The 26,443-nt window shown below is 32.9% G+C and overlaps 1 protein-coding gene across 20 annotated transcripts in view; it reads left to right on the top strand.

Annotated features, from left to right (window-relative positions):
• CPEB2 (cytoplasmic polyadenylation element binding protein 2) overlaps window positions 1-26,443 on the top strand; it is a 68,322-nt gene that overhangs the window by 17,927 nt on the left and 23,952 nt on the right. For 10 of the 20 annotated variants that reach the window (XM_070262682.1, XM_070262677.1, XM_070262681.1 and 7 more), the window contains 2 exons: window positions 11,547-11,597; window positions 19,227-19,250. In XM_070262682.1, the coding sequence (XP_070118783.1) occupies window positions 11,547-11,597; window positions 19,227-19,250 (75 nt within the window). Of the gene's footprint in view, window positions 1-5,669; window positions 5,762-11,546; window positions 11,598-19,226; window positions 19,251-26,443 lie in introns of those variants that run through there. The other 10 variants (XM_070262684.1, XM_070262680.1, XM_070262683.1 and 7 more) reach the window with 2 other exon arrangements.

Raw genomic sequence — 26,443 nt, 5'->3', positions numbered from 1 at the left:
ACTAAGTGAGCCTACCTTTGTACCAGTCATTGTTCAAGACCCTGACTGAACGTTGTGTGAATCTGTTCTTGTGGAATGTATAGCCAACTGGAAAAAGAGAGACCTTAAGTTATATGTGTAATATACATATGTACATATAATATCCTAATATATGCACATCCTTTAGTACTTACATATAACTACAGAGTGTTAGAAGTACTATGGAGGGAGATTGTAAGGTGCTTAGGGAGGTAGTAAGTGTGGGGAAGGGGTACCTAATTTTGGTGTGGAGTAAAGAAAGCTTAGACCTGAAGCCTGAGCAACACAGAGATGGAAAAATATTGGGGGGAAAGTGTCAACTAGACAAAGGGCCCAGGATGTATAGAAGAGCTTGTCACAGTTGAGGAACCGAAAGCAGACTAGTCTTGGCATAGCCTGTTTAGGGCTGCCTGATGTTGATTGGGTGTAACACTGCTCAGCCAGGCCTGTGGAGTGTGTGCTGTCTTTTGCTGTGGATCGTGAACACTAGCGGACTGCTTTATACTTTCCTTAGTATGAGTGGCACTGACCAGTCTGTTTTATTTATTCTACAGTGGTTTCTTGCCATTAACATCCCATTTTCAGATGACTGTCTTGATTCTTGGCAAATATTTTCCTTTTCAAAGGATGGACAAATAATGGATTCTTTTAATTGTTAAAGTAAATCATGCTTTGCCAAGTGCAGTTTCGTGATTTTGCAGTTTTGTACTTGCATACCTATATGAAATAATCTGTGATCTTTTTGTGTTTATGTGGGACAGTTCATTCGCCTTTAAACAAAAGAACAAGACAGTGATTATTGTTAAGGTCTCTTCCCTCCCTTCCTCTGGCAATTTTCAAAAAGGTCTTACTGTGTAAGCATTTTCACCAAAGTTGCTTACTCCCTCCCCCAAAGCATAATGGCAACCAAAATATTTAATTTCAACTCATAAAAGTTGATTTGAAAAGTATAGGAAGAAATGCAGTTTATATAACAGTTCTCGGGAAGATCTATCTCAGCTAGTCACAATGCCTTTACCAATGTTCCCTGAACAATTAAAGAGAATTCAGGAAAAAGTATTTAAAGCATGATTTTACACCAGCAAATGTTTAGAAGTGGATGCCTTTAAAATGTTTATTTACTGTGTGTTTTTGTATATCTAATGTCATTTTTATTACTTGACTGCTAAACACCCATTCTCTAAGACTCCTGAAGTAAGAATCTCTACTTTTTTTAAGGAAAATAACCCCTGAGAAAATAAGGAATTATTTCTGTAAGGCGCCAAGTGTTTGTGGGTAGTACCACATAAATTCTTGCCTCTTTTCTTTTCCCTCTGATTCTCTTCACTTGACGTTATATAAAATTCAAGTACAAAGTCACAAAATAACTTGTCTAAATTTCTAAAAGTCTCTGGCTGAGAACTTCCGTTTTAGAACATAAAAACTTTTGAGCTGGACAGAGGTTCTCAAACTCTGAGATCATGTTTAACATGCAAGTTTTAGGGCCCCACTCCTGGAGACTGTGATCGCAGGTTGTGTAAAGAGCACCCTTGGAGAAACTTTGGTATAGAATAAGATCAGAGATCTATGAAAGATCATAGAAATTTTAATGACATTTATTAAAATACAGTAAAGTGCAAAATAAAACTGATACCAATAATATACATGCCAGGGCAGTTATGTCACTCCTCTTACACTGTTCTGGCTTGTTCGCTCTGACAGAGAGAAAGATGAATTTCTCAGAACTAATTTTACTTTTCTCTAGCCACTTGTGTTTCCTGGAGTCAAAATTTTCACAAGTACCAAAAAAAAGTATAGATGAAAATCGTGTATACAAGAATGTCTTCGAAAAAAGCTAATTGAGGTGGGATTGCTTTATAAACTTTCAATTTTTAAATAAAATATTTACCTTTATTTTAAGAAGGAGTGAATAGAATTTACATATTCTTTCCCTTGATGGATTTTTTTTCTTTTTTGTATAGATTACTGGCCTTTGGTAAGAAGAAAAAGTCATTATTAACTTTGGAATGATGTCTATTAATATATGTATAGAAGCCACATACATTTTTTTAAATGTATTCTGACTTGAAGAGATGGTCACTGTTGTAATATACCTGATACCTTAATAACTTTACCCTCCAACTACTCAGACTTCAGTTCATCTTAAGGAAAGTACAGTTTACAAGAGTTTAACTTTATCATCAGTGAGAATATCTTCAGATTGAAAAGGAAATTATGAAAATGTAATAAAATGTAAAAGTTCTTGTTTTAGAAAAATCTGAAATATATCATGGATAGAGTTATTTATTTTTATTTCTTTTTAGGTGGTTGTCTTAATTAGCAACAGCATTATTAAATATGAGAACATAGTTGAGTTATTTCTTCCAAGTGTCTTTGAGTATTTAACTAATTGATTTGAGTTACAACAGCCTGCGTTTTTTTTCTCTTTTAAAAACTAAAACTCATCAGACAGAAATAACAACGAATTTTCTTAAAATCACATTTATTTATTCAGAGCATAGATGTGTTTACTAAAAGTTTATTACTTACCACAAAGCCTCTTTCTTAGGACTTAAAATATAGCCTCATAACTCTTACTTTTGAATTGAAAATAAAACAAAAATAATATTTTTTATATAGAACTTGCAGTGATAAAAGGAAGTACTTGGGATAGTTAAGGCTACGAATTTTAGCTGTTTATAGTATTTGAAAGATATCTGAGAATCTCTATTGAAGGTTTTCCCTCCAGAGTATAGGATTTATCCTTCTTAAAATTTTGTTTTCTTATTACCCAAATTAGTTTGTATTCATTACAGGAAATTCGGAAAAACTAGGAAAAACAGTTTTAAAACAGCAATAGTTCAACAAACTAAAATAACCACATTTGATATATTGATGTATAATTTTTCTAATCTTTTCTTTTTCTACATATAACCTTAAAATATTTGCAATATTCAAATCTTTATTTTCCCTCCAACCTGATTAACTTTTAAAAAGCAGTTTAAAAAATATATGTACATAAGTTAGAAAGTCAAATGGTGCCATAAGGCTTATATAACAAAAAATAGAAGTTTTCTTCTTCATTCTTCTCTATCTACTTCTGATTCCTATTCCTTAGAGATAGCCACTTTCAAGCTTTTTATTGTTTATTCAGGTAATTATTTGTAAATAATATGCTTATGCTTCTGTATTTATTACATTTTAGATATTATATGTTGACTCTTTACTTTGACTTCCCATTCCTAACACCTTTCCCTGCTCTGTCCTCACAAAATGATTATAGGACCACTTTTGTATAGATTAGGGGGTGTATTACTGTGATAATGCAAGTAATATTCATAGGTGAACTGCATATATTTTGTACTGTAATATAACATTCTTTTTCATATGTTTGTTTTTCCTGGAATTGATCATTGTCTCTTTTGGCTTAGTTTTCTAAGTACTTGTCAGTAATTCTTCCCAAAATGTATCAATAGAACTGTGAGGCTTCTCTCAATACATGTAAAAACATCAGATAATCATCAGACATTTTTTTCCTGCCATTGGAGACATCTTCTTGTAGCCCTCCACAACTGTCATTTTAGAACTTCTCTAATCCTGGGAATTCTTTTTTCCTGTGAAATCCGTGTCCTGATCTCCATGTCCTTTTCTTAATGGTTAATGCCTTTGTTTTATTAGGCCTGTCTTACAGTACCTTCCTTCAGATGGGACATAAATTTTGAGACCTCATATGTATGAAAACATATTTATTCTACCTATATAACATGATAGGCTGGTATGGAATTATATATTAGTAATTTAGTGTATTGAAAGCATTGCTTCATTATCTTTAACTTCCCAGGTTACTATATGTATAAAATACCATTCTGAAACCTGTTCATTTGTATGATTAATTGCCTTGTTTTGTGTTTTTAAATTTTTTACTTTTCTTTCTGGAAACTTTTAGGATATTTTCTGCCTGTAGTTCTGAAATTTCATAATAATGAAATATGGGTCTTCTGGGATGAGGAAGACAGAGGAGTGGCTCTGCCTGCCTGTTGTCCATCTGTCCTTCCTTCCTTCCTCCCTCCCTCCCACCCTCCGTCCCTTCCTTCCTTTTTTTTTAATTCAGAGATTTATTTCCTTCAGTTCTTGGAAATTTGGGGTATTTCTTTGATAACTTATCCCATTGTATTTTTCACATTACCTGTTTCTGGAATTCTTGCTCTTCAGATATTAAACCTCCTATCCTCATAATCTGCTTTTCTATTTTCCATTGATTTATCTTTTGTTTGACTTTTGGAGAGATTTCCTCATCTCTTGTTTTTCAACTCTTCTATTGATTTTTTTTATTTTAAGAATTTTCTCTGGAGAACTTTTAAGACCCTCTTTAAAAAAATTCTCAGAACTTTCCTATTATCCTTTTTTCATCTTATTTCTCTTGAATATTTCTCTTTAAACACCATATTATAGTGTGAAGATTATTTTTCCAGTTCCTTGTATTGTTTATGCTTCTTCTAAGTTCCTCTTTTCTATTTGTTTGGTTTTGTTCTTTTTATTTATTGTGCTGGAGGCTTCTTTCAGACTTCTTATGATCTTTTGCTGCCCATTCATTTTTAAAGACAAGGCATAAAAATGGTGATTGGAAGCTCTTGCAGTTGGGGTTTATAATCTAGTGAGCATTACTAGAAGCCAAACAGGTAGAACTCTTACATTGTCTTTTTGATCTGGGAAATGGACTTGAATTCATATTCCTTTTTAATTGGAGTAATTGTCTCATTTATTTTGGATTCAGTAGTTTGTTTTTTTTTCCCAATGTATATATCTTTCACATGATACTGTATCATGGGAGCAATGACCACCTCCGTTTTTGCTTTATCTTGAATCAGCATCTGTCATAGTGCCAAGCTGTGTGGGGCACAGTAAGATGTTGGTTGAATGATTAAACATTTTTTTCACAATAATTCATATTTTTCATCAATATTATTTAGAACTTCTAAAATTATTTACACGCGTGTGCACGGTTGAATGTTTAGGTATTTCATTTTTAAATAAAATGCAGTGAGCTTTTTCTGTGTTTATTTCCATAGAATAGTCTTAAACCATTTATTTTTGTGGCTCTAGACATATATTGTGAACTTATTTTTAACTTTTATGACCGTTTATGCTGCTACTGGCAATGTTTGATTGCCCACTTGTTATTCTTAATATTATTTTCATTTAAAGTTCTTTTACATTTTAAGGTTTTGTATCCATTATTGGTTCAATTTGATTTTAATATGAATTGCTTATATCTTAATTAGTACTAGTTTTATTGTAATAACTTTATAATAATACATTATCTTACCAGATGATTAATGACTTAAATTTAGTCTTTTGTTGTTATGGTCTTTCTATTGTGATTATACTTTACTTGAAACAAAGTTTTTAATATTCTATGTTCCTTGGTGTTTCTTAGTATATTTTCTAGTATTGATTGGATAAACATTTTAAAAGTTGTTAATAATTATTAGGTGAAAAAATTTATTATGGGATCCTGATTTAAGAGTGAGTTAACTAGATTAATTTCCCTGGAAACTAAAGTAGACTGATGACTTTTATTAGCTGTAGGTAAGGAATGATTCTGTTGCTCTCTTGGGACCTGGTACTTTGGATCTAAGGGTCTTTTCTACATTTGTATGATCTTATTCTTAGGCTTTTATGAGGCATGCATTGAGATTTGGGAGTGAGGTCAGGAATGACTGTCCTGCCCCTTGGATCTGAGCAGAGATTGGAGTTATTCAAGGTTGGTAATGACCACATTCTAAGTGGATTTTACCAGACTTCCTATGAACCATTTTTTTTCTAATTGGATTTGGAAATAAAAGTGAAATGTAGACAATGACAATATATTAGAAGAGTCTACCAAACCAGTGGGAGCAATGCTTTATTTAAAGCACATAAGAAGGAAGTATTAGATCTTTTCATTTAAGAGTATGTGTATGTGTTTAATATATAATATATAACATATACATATCATCTATTGAGCACTTGATATATGCCAGGTACTTTTCTGAGGACTCTACATCTATCTATTAACTTATTTAATTCTCACAACTAAGAGGTAGATGTTTACCCTTATTTTATAGTTGGGTGACTGTGATGGCTTATTAACAATAATTGCCTAGTTTCAATGCCAGTGAGTCATGGAACATAGTAGCTCTTGAGTTTGTGCTTTTAACCACTGCACCATACTGCCTATCTTATAATTGGTCTAATGTTAATTCTAACCCAAGCTCTTCATGATTCTAATATGTGATTTAAATGTGTTTTTTTTCCCCTACTAAAAGGAGTTGGCAGAATGTGTGTCATTGTTCTTTAGCAATTTTCTCATCACTAATGAGGAATGAGTTGGCATCATTAACTGTGAATATTGGGACTTTGGAAATCATTTTTTGGTTGTATTTACTAAAGAACAGAAAATTGTTGTGGAGAAGGAAAAAATTTATCTTGGCAAAGAACAAAGAGCAGGACTCGTCTTCCTCCCTCTCTTCCCCTACTTGAAGAATGAACTGATAAAAACTTGTTCTGTAGTTTTTCCATTTCCTTAGAGAATGTCCTTCCTATGCTCCATATACAAACATATATTTAGGTACTGTGCTTTTGGTTAAGTTCATGTTTCACATAATAGAATGAGATATTTTATTCATCTGTTTGAGAACTATTTAAGACCCTATTATGTGCTACACACTGTTTTAGATGCTAGAGGTATAGTAGAGAGTTAAAAAAGACAAAGTCCTGACCTCATGAATCTTCTATTTTGACAAAGGATAGAAACAAAACGAATCAGTGCTATGAAGAAAAAATATAGTGTCAAGGGGATTGAGAAAGAAAGAAGCTACTATTTTAGACAGGATGGTCTGTGATGGCATCTCTTAAAGACATGAATGAAGTGAGAGGTGCAAACTTTAGTCATATCTGGGCAAAGGCATTTCAAGCAGAAAGAAGAGGAAATATAAAGTTCCTGAAATGGAGATATACCTGGCATGTTTGAGGAATAGCAAAGAGTGTGGTTAGAATTATAGAGGATGAGGGGCCAGATATTTATTGTTAAGTGTGGAAAGGTTTTGAGCAATAGAGCAACATGAGCTGACTTGGGTTTTCAGATCATCACATGGACTGCTGAATGGAGACTAGACTTGGTTTTGGGATGTGTATCCAGATGGAAGACAGTGCCATATACTGATCTGGGGAAGTTGAGGTAGAGAGGTTGCAATTAGAGATATAAATGTGAGAGTCATCTGCTGAGAGATCATGTATAAAGCTTTAGTCGTAGATAATACCACCGAGGGAGGCATTGTAGAAAGAGAAGTCAAGTCCAAGGATTAAACATTGAGGCTTCAACTTTCGAAGGTGGAGAAGAGGAGGAGGATATAGCAAAGGAGATTTAAGGACTGGCTGGTGACGGAGGAGAACCAAGGGAGCGTGATATCTGGAAAGGGAAATAAGATGATTCTTCATCAAATGATCATCATCTTGCTACTAGAGGCTTTCAGCTTGAGGCTATACAGACATTAAGAGATGTTGGGGAAGTGATGGCTTCATCTTATCCTTCTTAATTCCACATTTCTTCAGTTTTAAAAGTAGGTTTAAATTCAAAGAAAAGTGACATAAGAAATTTATATTTTATCATCAGCATTTTGTAAGTTCTTTTTATTGGTAGTGAGTAATTATTTTGGAGAAAGAATAGTCTTTGATGTTGGCTTATCGGGTGTCTTTAAATACTGCTTTGTTAAAGTTTTAGTAATTGGTAATTATACAATTAATAAGTTGTATGCAGTGTTTTCTTCTTGAACAAATATACATCTAAAATGGCTAACATGCTTTGTCTTATATATGTATTATACATATTACTTTTAAAACCATAATAGACTAATAAGATAATTTTTAAGATACTGTAGGTCTTCTGGTTATTCACTTGACACATAAGAATAAATGTATATTTTTCAAAATTATTTATTTTAAATTCCATAGTATCTTAATGTGAAAGAAGTACCAAGACATAGTATATACTACAGTATATACCCGTTAGTGATAGATATATTAAAACCATCATGAAATTATTATACTTTATCATATTTCCACAATAATAAATAAGCAATAGTCTGGTTACCTAATATTCAATTTGCCCAAATTTATTACTAGACAACTTTATTTGTAAGACTAGGTTCTTCTGGGACAACAGAAAACTCATAAGTAGCTTAAACAAGATAGACATTTATTTCTCTTACATAAACATAATACTCTTATAAGTGATATGGTGATTTTCATGGACCTAGGCCCCTTATGTCTTGTTCTGCTATGCTTAACACTCAGCTTCTGCCTCGTGATCTAATACGGCTGTTTTAATTTAGCCATCTCATCTGCATTCCAGCAAGCAGAAAAAAGGTAAAGGAAAGGGAAGATATTCCTTTTAAGGACACTTATCAGAAACTGCACATACCAATTTTGCTTTACATCCCATTGACCAGATCTTACACACGTGGGCACACTTAACTACAAGGAAGGTGGGGAAATTTAGTTTTTTATTCCAGGCAGTCCTGTACCTGTCTAGCATTGGGGGTTCCTATTATTGACAGGAAGTATTAGTGTACAACTACCAATCTCTATGCCACAGGCCTTTTAGACAATAGGGAGAAATTGGTTTTATAGCAATGTAGTTTTTTTCCTATTTTTTTCTGTATTCAAGTATAAGTTATCTAATATACTGCATAATCATTCTGTGAATTTTTTGAGTAGATGAATTTGCCCCACAACCAACCATATATACCTTTCACTATATTATGTTATCAACTAGGAAGTCATTAGAAGATAGTGATTAAGAGTAAGGAGCCAAACTGCCTAGGTTCAAATCCTGCCAGTGCTACTGGCCAGTGGCATAACCTGAGCAAGTTATTTAACCTTTTATGCCACAGTGTCTTGACCTTCAAATGGAAAGATAATAATAACTAACTCATAGGATTGTTGCAAGGGTTAAGTAAAAGGTGGTAAAGAATTTAGAAAAGCTCCTGGCACATAGTAAGCCCTCAAATGTTAGTTATTACTATCAATTGGCAGGTTTTTAGTGAAAGTAGTTTTAATACTATAGTAATTAGATAATTTAAAAATGAGTAAATTTTCTCATTTCATTTTGGAGTATTTTGTTAGTTATATTGAGAGTTTTCTGTTTGGAGAAGTATATTTTAGAACATATATACAAATATATATCCATTTGAAAATAGCTATCTGTCTTTTGAACTTTCCACGTATGATGTGCATTTAAGTCCATTCAGAGCCAAGAAGTCAAAAGACAGCGGTGAAAATATCTTGTTACCTGTGTCTTGGGATAAATTGAACAATGAACCTATTAAAGGATAATTATGTGACAATTGAAGGTTGAGTGTCTTTTGAAGTGGAACTAGGCTTAAGGCTTTGCTCAGTTGACTTTTTGAGGAAGTCTTGCCTGAATCCCTGGGCTTAGTTAAAGACTCCTTTGTGTCTTTTTATAAGCATACTATGCATAACTCTTTCCATACTGGGCAGATTTTATTGAAATTGTATACTTGTGTTGTCTCTCCTATCACATCATAAACAGAGACTGTATCTCACTTATATTTGTATCCTCAGCATCCTACACACTGTCAGACTTGCTATACTGAACAGAAATACAGGTTGCCACTTATGTAGGGGTTTTGATTTTCAGTCTCAAGTCAGAAATAATAGTAATTTTTTCATGGCATTAAATTGTTGTCTAAATTTGGTCTTCTGCAACAAGATGCTTAGAAATAGGTATATTTCCAAAATAAGCTATGATACTTCAGACGAAGTACTGCTCCATGCTATTGAAATCCAGTTTAGGAAAGCTCTGCTTACTGACTCTTTCTGTCTTGTAACTTTTGTATATATGCTCCTGTTTCTCACAACAATAAACTTATTTGTGGTTTTTATAGAGTATGACAACTTTATTTAAAAGGTCATTTAGTTTAATGTCATGCTGCAGGAGTAAGTAAGTGGTGCTAAATTGTCCTTTGCAGGACAATAACATTTATTTTAACTATGTTGAGTCTGAAAACAAAATGTGCTATAGTTAAATTAGAACTCAGATGAAGTGTGTATGTATATATCTGTATGTCTATCTAATATATATATTTATTTTAATGTCAGAATTGGATTATCTTTGCCATTCACTCATGCCTTGATAGATGACCAAATTCTTTAACTTCATAATTAAAACAAAAGCCAACAGAAAATCTCTGTCTAATAGGCTATTTGGATATAATAAAGGGCCTATAGAGTGTGAGGGTTTGTAAAGGTAGATGCAGTTTATCTGTACTAATTACTAATCATGTCAAATCCATTCAGATATTTATCAGTAACGCTTCTGGTGGCAATACGTTACACACTATCATAGTGACTTTTTCAAGGGACTGTGCTGAAAGTTGCTAAAATGCAGTTTCATAGACATTTAATTTTTAGCAGTTTTCTAAATGGATTTTATTGTACCTTTCTAATAAGCTATCAGAGATTCAGGCGTTAGAGAAAAGGCCTATATTTTAATGGACTAAAGATAGTAATCATCCTTGCCATTGACATTTAGTCAAAGTGTTATGATGTAAAAATTCTGGATAAGGCACAGTGTGTTCATGCATACCCTTTTCTTCTCCAAGGCAGTATATTGTACTGTTGTCCTTTCTGCATTTAGTAAATGCAAAACTCTGAATGAAGAATGACTCAAAGGAAATACTGTGCTACTATGCTTTTAAGCTTTAATATTTTAATTTTTTATATTTTTATGCCATTTGTAAACTTTGAACAAGTTAAATTTCTGGTAACATCTTTAATAATGCATTTAAAATGTTTTCATTAAACTTCATTTATATAAACTTCAACTATATAAAACATATTGAATTAAATGGCAAGTTGCGATGAGTTTTTGCTGCTTATTTTTCATTTAGGAATATAAATTTCTTCAGGTTTGTTTTTGAAAAAGATCTGTAGATAAAATTACAAATAGACTTGAAAATATTTACAAATTTTCACATTCTGGGCCAGCCCTGTGACGTGGGGTTAAGTTCAGCACGTTCTGCTTTGGCAGCCCTGGTTTGCAGGATCATATCCCAGGGCCAGACCTACACCATTCATCACCCACACTGTGGCGGCAACGCCCACATGAAGTAAAGGAAGATTGGCACAGATGTTAGCTCAGGGCTAATCTTCTTCAGGAAAAATAAAAAATTGCTTTCTGTATTAAGTTAGAAAGACTAGGATACCTACATTGTTTTTACATTTCAAAAAAAACAAATAGATTTTATTCTATAGGCATTACTCCCAAATCACATTGCGCTCTTATTATCTAGAAACTAAAGTTAACTGTTTTTTGGTATTTTTTAACTTTCAAAGATAATTTTAGTTAGTTACTTTGAGTTAAACATTAGCTTTTTAGTTCTTAAGAAAAATACTGTGCTCAATAATTTCCTCCTTATCCCTCTTCCCTTTTTTGCTTTTCAAATAGCTCCATAATCTTCAAACTTCCCTTTCCTGTCTTTTTAAAGGTCGACTGAGCTATCCACATCCAGGAACTGACAATCTGTTGATGTTAAATGGTAAGTTTTATAAAAACATTTTATGTTTCCAATTGATTTATATAATAAAGAGGATTGAATAGACGTTTCTCTAAACATTCCTCATACACACAAGTTAATCTTTTTATACGTATAAAAATAAAGCTACAACTCTTTCTATACAGAAGGCAGAGTTAGAAATTTGAGTGTATTCTGGCAGGAAAGCAGTCATTGAAATGTATTTGTGACAGTATGGTTTAATTCAAGATCACAGACTTTGGAGGCAGTCCTAAGTTTGAATATTGGCTTTTCCGTTTATGATATGACCTTGGGCAAGTAACTTAACTTCTGTGAGCCTTAGTTTCCTATCTGTGAAATAAAAATAACAATCTCAAGGTTCATTATGAGAATTAAATAAGATAATGTTTGCAAACTACATAGAACTTGTTTCTTAATATAGCACTCATGTTTATGTTTAACTAAGGAAAATACTGGTGATTCTATAAATATGGTAGTCACACTAACTTATTCTAACTAGAAAGTTTACAAAGTGAAGTGCACCAGAGTTAGAAGAAGAATAAATAAACTTTCATTAAAGTTTGTTTTCTTCCTGTTGGAAAATGTTGTATTCAGAAAGTCACAGTACTTGGCACACCCATGACTGTGGGAGTAGACATGGAAGATTAAAACATCCTTCACAAAGGTATTTTTAAATCAGAGGGTGGATGAGGAGAGGGAAGTAGGAAGAAGAAAGAATAATAGAGGTAGTATTTACTTTAAAATACATAATTATATCATTAGAATGGCGTGGCGTTTTCTTTTCAACTAAAGCTTTGTTGAAAAAAGATGGCAATAAAGTTGGGGGAAAAAGGCCTATATAAAACTAGACCACGTGAATTAATATTAAGTAAAGACTGTAGTGACAGAAAGATGGGAATAAAGTCCAGGCTACCTGGAGATTGTCAAGGTAGATAGGATCTTGGAATGAGAGAAAATTGAAGAAGCAAAGCATTTGGCGAGGTGATTGATTGGTTGATTCAACATTTGACTCTTCTGTATGGAATTGCCCACCGCTTGCCAGCCTAGTCTAAGCACTGAGTTTCCTATTAGGATCTTCAAGTATGGTTGGAGGTAGGCGTGTCCAGGTACTAACACTGGGGCCAGACTGTATACTCTAGGCTGAGGTCATGTCTAGGCTAGACCTTACAACAGTCCAGGAGGCCACATTTATTAATTCAGTGAATTATGGTTTTTACATAGTCTGACCAGAAAGGTACTAGAAATTGCATTCTTCATTCAACTTTTTTTCTACCATTGCATTAAAAAACCATATCATTTGAGTTGCTGGTCTCTGAGCACTAAATCTGTGACTGAAAGTAATGTTGAAATTGAGTTTACAAAACTGAAAATAGATCATAATTTTTATTATTCTCTTGGCTTGATTTATAAGATAATAATAGGTTTAGGTAACAATAGATTAATTATGTATTGATCCTGATTTCCTTAACTACTTTCCTTTTGGAGCATTCTTTGTGTGGTAAATAAAGATCATTCAGATTTCTATTTTAACTTCTAAAAAAAGTAATTAAGTTGGAAAATTTGAATTTGCATATTTCATGTGTGCTGTTAAAATCCATCTGAAGGAAAATACTCTGAGATACTTTGTTAGATCATTCACAGATGTTCTTAGATTGCTGAATGCACAGTAAGCAAGGACGACTCAGAAGTATATGTCATCACAATAGAATATGTCACTTACATGTGAGCAAAGGGCTTAGAAGCCACACCATTCTTAGTCGTTGCACTAAACGTTATTAAACTAATTGATTTCATCCGTTGCCTAAAGCCCTTATAAATAATCTAGATGTTAGATTCAAAGTGTCTCATCACATAGTAGACACAAGAATATTTTATTTCAAGCAAGAATTGCATCTTCTGGGCAAATCTGCTTTTTTTTTTTTTATGTGAGCAGTCTTTATAGTCTGTCACTTTGGGTCCACAATTCATACTCAGTACAGTAGGGCATTCTGGAAATTCTGAACTGTTTTTTGGCGAGGACTAGAGGAGAAAAAAGATAAACTAGGGCTTCAAAATGTATTTAGGTCAGTAGAGACAATTTGATCCAAAGAGAAAAAATTTCTTTTGTTCTTTTGGGATCATTAAGGGGAGAAGCAAGAATCATAAAATTGGGTATATTTATAGGGTAAGGAAGTATTTGAATATTAAGAATTTAAATGATTTTTTGTAGACATCAAGGTTATTGAGGAGAGAAGTAGGCAAAGGACACTGAAAAGTAAGGGGAAATCTTTCTTGAGCTACTTTTTAACTACTTATAATTGAACTATATTCTTAGCATATTGTCTCCCTGGGAAATATGGAAATTAAGTGATATTAATACCAAGGCTTTGGCCTGTACTAAATTATTATTAAATATTATTGACTGATTAAAGAAATTGTGGCATCTCAGTACATAGACCTACTTTTTAAATTCTTCCTTTTTCAGGATGTTGCAGATTTAACTCAGTATTAGGCAACTGGTTAAGTTGTATTACTTAACCAACAAGCATAGCTAATAATGTTGACTTTGAACATCAATATTTAGTAATAAATTATACATCAGTATTTGTTTGTGATGGTTTAGCAGTAGCTCATCGTGATTGGTACCACAGACTCTGGAGCCAGATTATCTGGATTTAAACCCAAGTTTGCTGTTCCTAGCTGTGTGACCTTGGACAGTTTACCTAACTTCACTTTGATTCAGATTCTTTATGTCTAAAAGAGAGATAATATGCTGCCTGCCGCAGGGGTATTGTTTTAGAAGGGAATGAATTCATTCATGTGAAGTATTTAGAACAGTTATGAAAGTAAAAGTTAGCTATGGCAGTGAGTGATGATGAACAGTGACAAAAATGCCTTTGAATGAATAAAAATCATGTCCTGTCTAAAGATGAAGGAGTTGGATTGGTTTCGTTGGAGAATATATAATTAAGAGAAGACAACTGATATTTTCAACTATTTGAAAGACGTTATGTATAGTGAACAAAGAAGGCTAGTTTTGTGTTATTGCAGAAAGCCAAACTAGAACCATTTGGAAGAAGCTTTATAGGGACACACTTTGGATCAATAAAAAGCAAAATGACTCTCTCAGGCAGTTATTTCCTAAAGTGTGATGCGCTTGCCCCTGTGGTACCCAAGATGACTTTTGGTGGTGCTCAAGTACACATTAAAATAAGTGCATGACTATTACAGTTTAAGAACATTTCTTAGAATATACACAACTGGCAGAAATCTGTGATATTACAGTGGTGCTAGGCTTGAGTCCACTTAATAAACAATAACATGTAAATAATAATATAGTTGTTGTGCAGATAAGGCAAACATTGTAAAGGTTTTGTGATTCTACCTTCCTGGTTAATTAGCATTATGGTTAAACTTTTAAGTATTCTTTTAAGTAAGGGATAGACAGGGAATGGGATAAAGGTCAGGAAGCTAGTCAAACTAGGAAAACTGTGAAGTACCTCTGGCAAATCCTTAACTCTGAGTCTCTGTTAACTCAGATATAGGAGAAGAGGTATAATCCTACACCTGTGTGTCTCATGAAGCTGTTGTATAGATTTAAAAAAATTATTTTTTAACAATAAAAAATGCCATTGAAATATAACTGCAAGCAGGCTCCTACTTCTGAACATACCATGTTCCTTAAATCAAGTGGAAATCAAGTTGAATTGATTGGTGGAGACTGCCACTGTTGAATAATTCAGATATTACAGAAGGGTCCACATTTAACATCCAGAAGCTCTTTAGGGAAGTCACTTTATATAGGAATAGGTAGATTGTCTAAAAACCAAAGGTTAGGTACTGTCTGAAGTTTAGATGACAACTTGAATTTTTATATTTCTAAGTGCATAAATCTTACACTTTTTATTATCAGCAGTAAAAATCGAAATACAAAGCAAAGCAAAAAATACCCTCTGTTTTCCTTAGTAGTGAGAAGGAATACAAAATGATATATCATTCAAGTATTTGTTTCTATTTGGATTACATTGTACTCTTGTACTCCCCTCACTCCTCTCTCAAGGAAAATAGGTTATGTATTTATTAGTATTTTATTATTTACTTATATGGTTTTTCAAAAGGGGAACAGATAGAGCAGAAGTATGGGGAGATGGTATTAGCAAGCTAGTTTGAAATTTAGATTTGCTGTGATTAACCACGTACAGCCATGTGTGTAATCAAGAGCTTGCTGTACTTTGGGGAGGAAAGAAATTATGTGTATCTTTTAATTAAGAAAATTTACTCAGTAATGAAATTGTATTTCTGAAGGTAGATACTCCAGATATACTATAAGAGGTCATGAAAATAGGAAACGTGACTATGCAATCAGTTATTTTTTTATGCTGATGGAAGTGAGTGAAGTAGATAACAGCAGGTTTATTTTCCATCTTGAAAAGGATTATGATTTGGAGGATATATTTCTCTCATTAGTTGTGGCTTTTTAGAGTAAGAAATAAGAATTTCTTTAGTTTCACACCAAGAGAACTTTAACTTTTAGGTATAGCCAGCTGATTTGCTATGTTTACCTATCCCTTCCTCCAGCTGCAATAATTCAGATACCACAGCTGTACCTAAGAGCCGATACCTAAGGGCACAAAGACACTAAAGAGAATGTTAGAATCACCCTATTTCTTTTTTGTAGCTATGGGTTAGAACCTAAATAAGATTATCAGTAAGCCAGGACCAAACTGTAAAGTCATTTGTGTATGAAAGGTCTTCAGGCTTTTCTCACAGGCTTCTTATCATCATTTAAAAAAAAGAAAAAAAAAATATATATAGTATATATTTTAACATACATGCCTCTCTCTGTATATACACACACGTATATTTGCACATGTAAAACAGCCAATTCCTCACTTTTGTATGAGGTATACTTTTTAATAATGCTTTATAAAATATATGTACCTGAAATTTAATACTCTAAATACAGTTTTTATACAACAAATTGTTCACTTTTTTTCTGAATCATATTCTAAATGAGTATGGAGGGGCATATTGTTTAAAGAAGTTTTTTAAAAACAAAAGGAATAGTCATTTAATGATTTTCTTTTCTCACTGAAGGTTTCTGAAATTCTGATTCAGAGTTATAACAGAACATATCCCAGAAATTCACATAGAAACAGTGGTAGGAAAGTGAGTACACACACCATTGTTTAGTGTGATGGTAGCAGATTGGTTGTTTCCATGACAGGGAATAGGAAATGTTTCACATCGTTTAGCTTCATCTGCAGTCAGTTCTATTTTTGGTAATGTAGAGACTTGGAATCTGAGAGTTGTCCAAAAAATAAGTGGAATAGCTCCTTACAGGATTCTAAAATTCCTCAGGTATGAGATAGCTGGAGAAATTTTCTAAATAATTGTGTTGCAGCCTAGAAGTGAGATGAAACCTAAGATGCTGTGAACATTTGTATATGTTTTCACTATTTTAGTATTGAGTAGCCTCAGTTAAGAAAATAACAGCTAAGAACATAAACTAGTTACGATGTAATTAATTTTCTCTGTAGTTCAAGAATTATGTACCACATATGACTTCATCATAATTCATAATTTGACTTTAAACTTGATGAGAATAATTTTATTTGCTTTATGAATGTTTGACCCTCTACACCCATGAATGAAATTCCCCAAAACAAATTTTTGTTGCGTTAATATCATTAGCCCATACCTAGGGATAAGCAAGAAGCCCAACTCTTGAGACTTGTCCTGTGAAGTGTTTTGCGGCCTATTGACCATTTCCATGCTTAATATAACTATTAAGACTTCAAGGAATTCATTCTTCTATAGCCTGTTCTTGATAACTCTATTAAAATTCCTATTATCAATCTGATTTTCCACAGTTGATTTGATGTCCCATCTCTTTTAGACCCTGGTTTTTTTAAGGCCTTTGTAAATAAAGCCTTAGAAGACCTAGACAACAAAATTCTAAATGCCATTTCCACCCCTATCCTCACCCTAAACACTAATAGGTCAGGTCAACTATATATATATAGTTTGTATATATGGTGTGTATATATATATGTATATATACATATTTACATATATGTATATATAGAATGTGTATATATACACACACACACATACAGGTAATATATATGTAAACTATACGTACAGGCAATATATGTATAAACTATATGTGTATCTACATACAGGTAGGCGATATATACACTAATATACAGGTCAAGTAAATCTGTAGGGCTTTGAGGTAATTGGAGCTCATGGATAGGTTAAGTCTGCAGTAGATTATATAGCTAAATAGAGACGGTAAAATGGCAGAGATGCAAATGAAGTTGTTTTACATAAAAGACTCTGATGTAAGCCTTATATTTATTGATTTATTTCTGGAAGTGTAAATGACTAGTAGTTGACAAGTTTGTTTTCCCCCCTTTTTATTGTAGGGGAACTAATACTATATTCTCACCTTGTAGGCATACTTCTTTATATTAAAGCCTTAGTATAAAATTAAAAATATATTTTGTAAGCCTTCTATAATAGAGTGTATTTAATGGTGTGAAATGTATTCTTTTGATCTTTAAGTTTTATATTTTTGGGGAGACATTTCTGACAACTTTTAATATATATTTTGATTTGATATTTATTCAATATCAAATTTTTCCCAGGCCTAAAAATCCATGAGCATGAATTAAGATGTTAATTTTAACAGTGATTTTTTGGTTTACTGCTTTGTTTTCATATATTAATTCCAGGGTAAAAATACTCATTGTATACTCAGATTTGGGGGGAGGACTTACTTAAAAACAAGTTGTGGGATTTATTAAACTGGTAGTTTCTTATGAAAAAAGAAGTTGCAGTATTTTTTCTTCATTAGGAATTATGTAAACTGCTAGTAACAGATTTAAATGGCTTTCTACTTAATACTTTTACAGTATTTAACCTATGTACTATTCTATGATGATACTACTAATAATTTGTATCTGAACCCCTCTTACCCCAGAGATGGAGACATAAACTCTTAGATAGCTATTATAAAATGTACCAAAAGGATAGAAAGCATTATTAGCTATAGTATATCATTAATCATTTCTTCAACTAAGCAAATTTGAATATGGATTGGTGTTTTTGCATTCCATCTAAGCTATATAGGCTTCAAAGTATCAGTTTAATATTGTTATATCTTTTCACTCTTTCTGTGTCGTCCAGTACTTTTCCACGCAGGACTTGGTATAATGTGAATTGTATCTAAATAGCTATTTGTTAGACTGTATGTGCTATGTCACACTTTAGAATAAGTAGAAAAATAACGATTTAATTCAAGTTGTCATTCATTGGGAAAATTATTTGAGATGCTATTTAACTGTAAAGTGTTACATATTTCCATCCTGATCAGATGATACAAATATTTATTCATAAATTTAACATGAATGAGAATCAATTGTATATTTCCTGTTAATTTCACAATTCAGATGACATATATAATAAAAATGCTTTGTAAATGGTAAAACATCATGCAGATGTTATATGGTGACATTGTCGTAGGTCTTAAAACAAAGTAGCACTAATTTCCAGATGCCCACATAGCTTTTCATATCACAAATATTTGTATATGTGGGCTTATTTTTAGTTCTGACATTTTACAATTTATCCTTTGTTTACATGCAGCAAGGAGTTATGGGCGAAGACGAGGTAATTCATTTCTGTTTGCTATGGTATAACTGTTTCTAATTGGGTTCTACTGATAAATGTTGTAATTAATTATTCCAGATTTCTTATGCAATGTCTAAAAACTCACAGAAGAATTGAACGTTGATTTGAGCACTTACTTGTTGTCAAAGTTTTGAATCCTAAATCTCTTAACCTTTAAAGCACATTTTCATACTAATATCGTTATTTAATAAATGTTTCCCTTTTAAACTATTGAGATTGTAACTTTTTAAAGTTATTTTTGTACCTTTTAAAATAAAGATGTTGTTTATAGTTTGCTTAAGAAATGTGTTTAATAAATGTTAGTGAAGGTGACATGCAATATGATTTTTTTGCTCTCCAAATCTATAACTGATTATCTTATCTATGGCATATAATTTACAATTCTAGTTTATTAGTTTTATGTTTGACCCAATTGAAAATAACAAATACCAAATAAATTATTAAGACATTATTATATAGAAATCTTGTTGCTAATATTTCTGTGTCTTCTAAGAATATAATGCATTCTCTCCCCCTCTCTCTCTTTCTGTAAACACGCACAAACAGTTTCTTTCTCTCTCCCCCACAACAGTCTTCCCCTCAGGGTTCTTGTAATCTTAAGGAAAAAGGTAGGACTCTTTGATGCTGGCCTATTAAACTTCCTAGGAAAGCAGCTGACATTTTCTGTGTCTTAAACTTTGCCTCTTTTTTTCCATGTGAGGAATTTGAGAGAGGCAAAAATAGATGGGATGAGAAGAAGCAAAAGTAACTTTATACTTTTAGTTTATCCTCTAAGTGAACAATAATCATGATATTTATATAGTTGTTATAAGTGCAAAACTGAATAAAAAGGATTTTCCTTGACCCCTAAAATCTCCTTTGAGCCATGAAGGATAGACAGTAATAATACATAGTGCCTTTTGATAAATTTTGTATGTGTGTGCCAGGGCTTCAGTTTCTTTTCATGTAGTCATGAGGCATGTACTTTGAAAACAAACAAGCAAAACCATTGGCCACCGTTGACAACAGAAAGTAGTATGTTATATTCATAAATACTATGTCCAGTTTCGTATTTCACGTTGTTTGAATTTTACATTTTTGGGGTCTTTTTTCCGAATGCTTTACTGAATCTCTTGGTTCTTTAGTTTTCTAACTAAAGAATTAGAGGATATGGCAACTCAAAACTTAGAAAACAAGCTGATTAACTTTCTAAAGATTGTTGCTAGCAACTGAGAAGAAAGGGGGAAAGTTTAGAATTTTGGTACCTATTTTCAGATCTATGGACTATCTTATTTCACTGTACTATTTTAATATGGAGCTTCAGTTCTCTTGGAAAAAACCCACTTTCCAATCTGATTTTTAGGTATTTTTGAAACTACAGCGCAGTTTAGGATTCTTTCTTGTTATTCGCTTTTCATCTTTTCAGCCTTAGCAATTGATGTTTAATCCAATTTGGCATACTCCAGTGTAAATATCATGATTAGGAAGTGCTTAGGAGCAAGGTAACCGAAAGTCATGTTGTTGGTTATCTTCTTTTATGTTGGCTCAATAATTGTAGACTATGATAATGATAATAAGAAAAAGGAGAAATTTCTGCTTTTAGATAAGAACGTGCTACAACTCTTACATATCTCTATCCTCTGAGAGCCGTAAAGATTTTCTCTACTTCAGAGCTGCCTCCCAGTATTAGAGGAAAGAAGACTCTCACATGATTTTAAGGCTTCTAGTAGAAGCTTTCTTTAGGACAGAACTGACAGTCACACTTATTGGGCTTAGTATGGGGGAATAACATCTGAATTTTCCTCTCATGGCATTAGTAATTTTTTTAGTTGGTCCTCTGTGAATAGTAGGAGTCTGCTTTTAAAATCTTGATGGTAAGATGAAAAGTATATCCATTAGAAATAGCTATTGAGAGATTTAATTTGAATTTGAAAATACTTTGACACTCTAAGTAATAAAACATTAAAAAAAAAAAACACATACCAAAGGAATGACTCAGAAAGAACTAGAAGTAGCCTGGCTCTCGTCCTATTTCCTACTCATTTTTTCCCCTTTCCATACTAGATACAATGTCAATATCAGACTGATAACCTCTTAACTACCACAGGCCCCCATTTATGGGCTTTGTGTTTTAGATTTGGTTCATCAGAGGAACCACGTTTATTCATTTATTTAGTCATTTTTCTTTTCTAAAAAAAAGGAAACAAAAATCTCATACATATCAAATCTACTATTCCTGTGGGATTTGTCACACTGAGTTAATATAATTCTTGCCAAAAATAAGACATTACTCTTTACCAGTGCCATGGTAGGTGAATGGTATTTTGTCACAAGGCATTTTGATTTTGTAGTCCAGTTTAAGAAGAACTATTTTTTCTTCTTACTTGCTGCCTTCAACTTACCTTTAAGCTCAGGTACAGAGTAACTGTTTTCATTTAAGAGATTTCTCATTTGGGCCAGCCTGGTGGCACAGCGGTTAAGTTCCACTTCAGTGGCCCAGGGTTTGCCGGTTCAGATCCTGGGTGCCAACATGGCACCGCTTGGCAAGCCATGCTGTGGTAGGCATCCCACATATAAAGTAGAGGAAGATGGGCACAGATGTTAGCTCAGGGCCAGTCTTCCTCAGTAAAAAGAGGAGGATTGGCAGCAGTTAGCTCAGGGCTAATCTTGCTCAAAAAAAAAAAGATTTCTCATTTGAATGCAATCAAACCAGATTACTACCAAGATGACTTTATATATTTTAATTTCCTTAATAATCTTAAGAAGAACTTTGAATCAAGTTGACTCTGGATGTTAATATATGAAATATACCTTAGGAATAATCAAAATTTAATTATACTGAAAGTAATTAAGAAAGAGCAAAGATATCTCTCCTGGCTTTTCAGTAGGAACCTGCTTCTACTCCTGTGTGTCTCTCTAGCCTGAGAGCCATAAAGAGTTCTTCTACTTCAGAGCTGCCCTGGAGGTCAGGCTTAGGAAGGAGGAAGACTCTCTCACATGGGGAGCAGACTTTAATATGTGGAAAACGATCTCTCTTTTGTATTTATTATCTGTTTGATATTTCTTCCATTCCACCTGAGGGTGAACATACTGGCCTGGGCTTGGAGTAGGGTGGGGGTTGTGAAGGGAGGTGTGAAATAAAACTTAAGCTCCATCTGTCCACTTAAAATATTTGTATATTGCAGTCTGTCCCTTTAGTAAAGGATGAACGGGCTGCTATGCTCCAGAAGGAATAAAAATATATAGAATATTTTAAATAATAGAAATACAGAGGCTATTTTAGTTGATGGTACCAAACACCACAAAGCAATCTTTTCTAGCACGTAAGCCCAAAGCCTAAGTTAGTAGATTATACACAGAATGGGAAGATAGGAGAAGTAATTTTAAAGGGAGTCAAATTATGGAAGTTCAATTAGAGAGGTTGGATTTATTCATACCGTGTAGCCATTCAGATTTATGTGCTGTAATAAATAAGGAATTATTTATAATACACTATGTATTGCTTTAAAGTTGACCCAGGGTTTTCTGATTTATTAGATTTGATTTGAACTCATCTGACTCTTACACAATTTAGTGAAGTAGCTAGAGGAAGTGTCCACCCCTAACATCACCACTACCAAATCCTTTTATGATGAAATCAAGGCTGAAATCCTTCATCTTTGATAAATACTTTCGATAACTGTCAGAAAATGGGCAAAATCTCAAAAGCATTAAAAAAAAAAGCCAGGGTAATACTATAAGACAAGGGTCAGCAACCTGTGGCCTACAGGCTAAACCTCTTATTTTTGTAAATAAAGTTTTATAGGAACCCAGTCATGCCCATTCATTTACTTTTTATCTGGTTGCTTTGGAGCTACAATGATGACAAAGTTGAATAGTTGCAACAGAGAATGTATGGCCTGCAAAGTCTAAAATATTTACTATTTGACTGTTCATAGAAAAACTTTGCTGACCCCTCCTCCTTGAAGAGACTGACTCTACCCACACTATGCCTATCCCCAGCTGTACCAATTTTTAAAAGAAACAAAATTTTAGTGCACTTAATTTTAAGACAAATATGTTATGTCTAGAAATTAAATTAATTTACAAAGACCTACAGGGTACTAGGTTATAATTTTTTTTAATTAAGCCTCTTATTCATCTTCTATCAGAATAAGACAAACCTATTATTGGGGCAAAATCTTTTAAAGTAATAAGTGTACCTTATAGCTCTTTTCTCAGTTCTTTGCAGAAGTATGCCTGATCAGTGATTCTATGTGGTTAAACAGATGGTGCTGGAGAGAGATCAGTCTGGATCTATTTCTGTTGTTTTGATAGTTTTATTCTTTCGTATTAAATAAAAATCATGCCATCACATTGGTGGGTTATCTACTACTAGTATCTGCTAGGATCTTAGAAGATGGGAAGAATATTCATATTCATCCTTAATTTATATAGTTTGTTTTGTGTTTGTTTTTATCTTTAGAACAAAATTGAATAAATAAAAGTAGAGGATAACAAATTTAGATCAGAGAACGATGCTTAAATTCAAGCCATAAATTGGCTAATTTTTCACAAATGTTTTATTTTCCTCTCCTGCCTCCCCAATTGATATGTTGGGAAACGTCTTTATTCTGGACTTCCAGAATAAGGCTAAAATCTGAAAAGTCAGTATAATTATTAATGTTTGGGCATATTAGCATAGCCAGCAGAGTCAGAGTTAGTGATTGCCCATAATGTCTCTAACCGCATACATATGTGCTGCACATATGCCTTCACACACCAGAGACCAGGTATTGGAGGATAAGCATCAATCTGTCACCCAAGCAATATATTCCTAATTTAGCCTTTAGCTCCGTCTTCAGTTCAGGAAGCTCATAATATAGTTTTTATTATTGTATAGAGCAACACTTTTTATAGGAATATGGAAAAGTCCCCTGCATTCTCTAATCTTTTTTATTAAAATATTTTGTTGTAAGTAATTTGAATCATGATTATCCATAACAAATGAGGCTTATATTTGTGGTAGTTACTGTGTTCCTCACTACAAAAGCTTTGCCAATTTTCTCTTTTCAGAGAAGGTATATTTTTAGTTCTTTTATAGGAACATGCATCCTATAATGTTGCCTTCATGTTAGAAGGATCTTGGTGACCTCTTAAAGAGCCCTGGCAACGTGGAAGCCATCTCAGACTCTTTCAGTGGCAATGATTGGGCAACTTTGTTGATTCTTTTTTGCTCTTTCATCTCTTCTTACTTCCTCTATCTCTAATCTTTATCATAACTACTATTTTACTATTTTACCTGTACAATTTTATTGTACATTTTAGTTGGCTAACTTAGCATAAGCTATTTTACTTGCATTTGTAAGTAGGGCTTTTGAGCACACAATTAAGAATATCTCTGGTTTTCTAAATTCTACCTTGATATAGGCTTTGGAATGTTTCTGTGCTTTTGCTCAAGTGAAATATCTTCTACCAATCAAGCTTTTCCCTTTCTTTTCTCCTCTACACTTTCTGTCTAAAACTATCCCAGTCTTTGTAAATCTCAAAGAACCCTTAGTTAGAATCTCATTCTAATCTTGGTTATAACTAATCTCATATTGCATTATATTAATTCTCATATTTTCTATTTGTAACTTTTCCTATTACAGATCTTAAATTTGCCTTTCATTTGTATGTGTGTTATACGCATGTATGTCTATATATGTGTATATGTATACACGCATATTACATACATAACAATTGTGCGTGTATATACATTTTAAGTTAGAATCACTGAAGTAGCAATTTTATGTAACAGTTCTTCGTTGTTGCCGTGTAGTATGGTCAGGAATTTTGAGTTGAGTTTATTCCATAACAATAGCTAGAGAATATGAATGATGTGTTTGGTGTCAAGATTAAGTGCTAATTTCTAAAATAGAAAAAAAAAAGAAACCTACAACTTCAAACAGTGCAACTCTAATTCCAGTTTAAAATTGTCTTGACTATAAGGCTTGCTAATTAATATCCTTAGAGTTTGTTGCTGATTTTAACAGCATGGAAATCTCATCTTTAAGATTATTTATCTGGAGAAATAAAAAACAGTTCTAATTCTTGTGGTAAGAGCCTTAAGAACAACCATATCAGCTCTGCTTTTAAAAGAAGAAAACATTTGAAAATTTTAAAAGTAATTACTTTTAGATATTTATAAATTTTTGTTTCAAGTTAAAGAGAAATTGTAAGATGATTGTTTCTTTGTATAGAAATTATGTAGAAGGAAAATTACTGTCAGTAGTTATTTCTTTCTTTTTTTATTGATGAGTAGAGTCATTTTATGAATATACCACAATTTGTTTATTCATTTCCCTATTGATAGACATTTGAGTTGTTTGCCGTTTGGGACCTGTTATGAATAAAACTATCATGAACATTTTTGTATCCTTTTTCTTTTTTGTGTGGGTGCATGGGCACAAGCACTCATTTCTCTTGATTGTATAACTAAGAGTGGAATTGCAGATTCATAGAGTAAGTGTATGTTTAACTTTATTAGAAGCTACCAAGTAGATCACCAGTTTTATACTCCAACAGAGTATGAGACTGACTTTAGATTGTTGGCTTTTTAATTTTATCCATTCTGACGGGTATATAAATGGCATCTTATATGGTTCTAATCTATATCTTTCTAATACTAAGGATGATGTTGAAGCACATTTTTATATGCTTGGAACCAATTCTACTAGATTCTTTTGTAAAGTGCCAGTACAAGTCTTTTGTCCATTTTTAATTGGGTTGTCTGTCTTCATTTATGGGAGTTATTTATATATTTTGTCCTATTTCTAGTAGTTGCTTGTCTTTTCACTTTATTATTTCACTATCTTTCAATAAGCAGCAAAATATTTAATATTGGTGGAAGAGCAGTTGTTTTATTTCATCATTAGAGTGTCTTGGTTCTAAGAAATAATTGCCTATCCCTAAATATCATGAAGAAATTCGAGAAGCTTTGTTGTTTTAGCTTTCGCATTTAAGTCTATGACCCTTCTGGAATTTATTTTTGTGTATGGTGTGAGAATAGAGATCAAGGTTCTTGTTTTCCCCTACTCCAACTGGATATCCATTGCTCCACCATGATTTGTTAAAAAAAATCTTCCGTTGGACATTGAACTGCATTGATACTTTTGAAAAACGTCAAGTGACTGTGTATGTGTGGGTCTGTTTCTGAACGCTGTTTTGTTCCA

The sequence above is a fragment of the Equus caballus genome, chromosome 3 (genome assembly GCF_041296265.1).
Source record: "Equus caballus isolate H_3958 breed thoroughbred chromosome 3, TB-T2T, whole genome shotgun sequence".
Lineage (NCBI taxonomy): Eukaryota > Metazoa > Chordata > Mammalia > Perissodactyla > Equidae > Equus > Equus caballus.
This window is presented reverse-complemented; position numbering and strand designations above follow the sequence as displayed.